Source organism: Crocuta crocuta, unplaced genomic scaffold (genome assembly GCF_008692635.1).
Source record: "Crocuta crocuta isolate KB4526 unplaced genomic scaffold, BGI_CrCroc_1.0 scaffold142, whole genome shotgun sequence".
NCBI classification, from domain to species: Eukaryota; Metazoa; Chordata; class Mammalia; order Carnivora; family Hyaenidae; genus Crocuta; species Crocuta crocuta.
The window spans coordinates 2,175,354-2,178,415 of NW_027528892.1; the positions used below are offsets into that span (position 1 = coordinate 2,175,354).

The 3,062-nt window shown below is 54.0% G+C and overlaps 1 protein-coding gene across 1 annotated transcript in view; it reads left to right on the forward strand.

Annotated features, from left to right (window-relative positions):
• Positions 1-4: 4 nt before the first annotated feature.
• ZFP28 (ZFP28 zinc finger protein) overlaps positions 5-3,062 on the forward strand; it is a gene marked incomplete at its 5' end in the record, with an annotated part of 18,971 nt that continues 15,913 nt past the window's right edge. The window contains 2 exons of the mRNA XM_077756948.1: positions 5-149; positions 648-739. Of these exons, the coding sequence (XP_077613074.1) occupies positions 5-149; positions 648-739 (237 nt within the window). The remainder of the gene's footprint in view (positions 150-647; positions 740-3,062) is intronic.

Genomic DNA, 3,062 nt, shown 5'->3' on the forward strand with positions numbered 1-3,062 from the left:
CCCCCGCACAAAGCCCGGGACGGGCCGGGGCCGGACTGCGGGGACCCCGGCCGCCTCCGGCCGCCCCGCCCGGGGAAGGCCGCGCGGGAGGAATGGGCTCCCATCCAAGGGCCAGCGAGGAGCGGTGACCACGGGGCCTGAGAGCCGAGGTGAGGGTGACAGGTGGTCGGGCCTGGTGGACGGGGACTAGCGATCTCTCAGAGGGCGGGAGGGCGAGGTCGTGGGGCCAGGGGCTTCTGGGGCCCGACTGCTGGTGAGTGGTGTCCCCAGGCTCTGAGGCTGGCAGGTCGGAGGAACCGACACGTTCGGAAGTTTACCCTGAGTCCGAGCATCAGGCAGCGGTGCAGGGAAGGACGTGCCCCGGGTCAGGCTGGCCCGACACCTCCAGAAGTCATGCCCCCAGAGAGAGGAACTCCGCTCCGCTCCGTGGCAGCCCCCGGGGAGAGTAGTAGCAGGATGCAGGTCACCCCCTTACGGATGAGTCCAGCCCTGTTCGTGCCCGAGCATTCGATTCTGCACCTGTTGAAGCCCTTTCCGATTGACGGATGGCTCTGGTTTAAGACTCCGCAGGAAGGGACCGTTCCCACGCCGGTGGTCAGGGGCGCGGTGTAGACTCGGTCTCCAGCTCCCCCCTTCTCTTCCCCCAGCTCTGCGTTCCAGGGGCCCGGCGCTTCTCCAGGACAGGAGGCCGAAGCAGGAGGCCGCGGGGACAGGACCCGAGCTGAAAGCCGCGTCTCGGGTGAGTGGGCATTTCCTCCCTCCTCTCGGAAGTGCGGTCCCGCTTTTCAGGACTTAGTAGCGTTTATTTTCTTTTACAAGTTTTCAGTTTAAGAGGCCTGTCCTGGGAGCTGGTTCCCATTCCTCACATTCTGGTGAGGGGTGGGCTGCAGGGGGGGGCCCAGCGCCTGCCTCCCTGCCTCCTCTTCATCCCATTCCGCGTTGGGGAAGACTCAGCCCCTCGCCGGGGCCCTGATGGAGCCCAGGGGTGCTCCGTGGGGCAGGCAGACAGCGGCTTGTGCTGCACCTGGTGTGTCTGGTGTCCGAGCTGTGCGAGAAACACACGGCTCAGCCGCAGTCCCTGCTCTCCAGGAGCTCACAGCCTGTTGGTGGGCAGTCCTGGAGGCAAACCGGGCTCTCAGTGCAGGCGACAGCTGACTGGAGGAGACCTCGGCTCCTGGCTGCCTAGGCGAAGGGGAGGGGATCTTTCCCAAGGAGGTGATCTTGAGCCAGGTTGTGAAGGGAGCACAGGTGCGGTTTGAAAGGCTGTCTTTTTCTCACTTCTTTGTGTGGCTCCTTAAAAACGCTGACAGGTAGTTTTCTTTGTGTGTGTCATCTGTGTCTCACAGATCTGAGAGCCAGCTCACCAGTACAGGCACTGGGTCCCAGCTGTCCCGCGGAAGCTGCTTTTAAGCAAGTTACCAGTCGTCTCCACATCACCAAATGCAATGCCCAGTTACTGTCTTTTTAAAAAAATTTTTTAATGTTTATTTTTGACAGAGACAGAGCATGTGCAGGGGAGGGGCAGAGAGGGAGGGAGACAGAATTCCACGCAGTCTCTGCACCGTCACGGGGGTTGATCCCATGAACTGTGAGATCATGACCTGAACCAAAATCAAGAGTCAGACGCTCAACCGACTGAACCACCCAGGCGCCCCTGTTCTAAGTCTTTTTTGACTATTGTTGGCATCAGGGACTGGCAGACTTTGACTGTAAGGGGCTAGGTGTAAATATTTTAGGCTTTATGGGCCATAAAATCTGTGCTGTAGCTGTTCCACTCTGCCTTCTAGAGCTCCACTCCTAGAGCTAAGGCAGCCACAGATGAGATGTAAATTAATGGGCCATGTTGTGTTCCAATAAAACTTTATTTACAAAACTAGGTGGCTGCCAACTCCTGAAATAGTTCATCCCTCGTTCTCAGTGGGACCCTTTTTTCTCCTGGCTTGTAGGACAGAACTTTCATCTGGCTTTTCTTTTCTTTTTATTATTATTATTTTTTAAAATAGTTTATTGTCAAGTTGGTTTCCATATAACTCCCAGTGCGCATCCCCACAAGTGCCTCCTCCATGCCTGTCACCCCCTTCCCCTCCCCCCCATCCCTATCTGCCCTCAGTTCTCGGCATTCAGGAGTCTCTTACGGTTTGCCTCCCTCCCTCTCCCCCACTATTTTTCCCCTTCTTCTCCCCCATGGTCCTCCGTTAAGTTCCTCCTAATCCTCCTATACGTGCAAACATATGGTGTCTGTCCTTCTCTGCCTGATTTATTTCGCTCAGCATAACACCCTCAAAGTCCATCCATGTGGCTACACATGGCCAGATTTCATTCTTTCTCATTGCCATGGAGTATTCCATGGTATAGATAAACCACATCTTCTTGATCCATTCGTCCGTTGATGGACACTTAGGCCCTTTCCATGTTTTGGCTACTGTTGAGAGTGCTGCTATGAACATTGGGGTACATGTGCCCCTATGCATCAGCATTCCTGTATCCCTTGGGTAAATTCCTAGCAGTGCTATTGCTGGGGCGTAGGGGAGTTCTATTGTTAGTTTTTTGAGGAACCTCCACACTGTTTTCCAGAGGGGCTGCACCAGTTTACATTCCCACCAACAGTGTAGGAGGGTGCCCGTTTCTCCACATCCTCGCCAGCATCTAGAGTTCTCTGATTTGCTCATTTTAGCCACTCTGACTGGCGTGAGGTGGTATCTCAGTGTGGTTTTGATTTGTATTTCCCTGATGAGGAGGGATGCTGAGCATCGTTTCATGTGTCTGTTGGCCATCTGGATGTCCTCTTTGGAGAAGTGTCTGTTCATATCTTCTGCCCATTTCTTCACTGGTTGTTTTTTGGGTGTGGAGTTTGGTGAGTTCCTTATAGATTTTGGATACTAGCCCTTTATCTGATATGTCATTTGCAACTATCTTTTCCCATTCCATTCCGTTGGTTGCCTATTAATTTTCTGGGTTGTTTCCTTGGCTGTGCAGAAGCTTTTAATCTTGATGAGGTCCCAATCATTTATTTTTGCTCTTGATTCCCTTGCTTTTGGGGATGTGTCAAGTAAGAAGTTGCT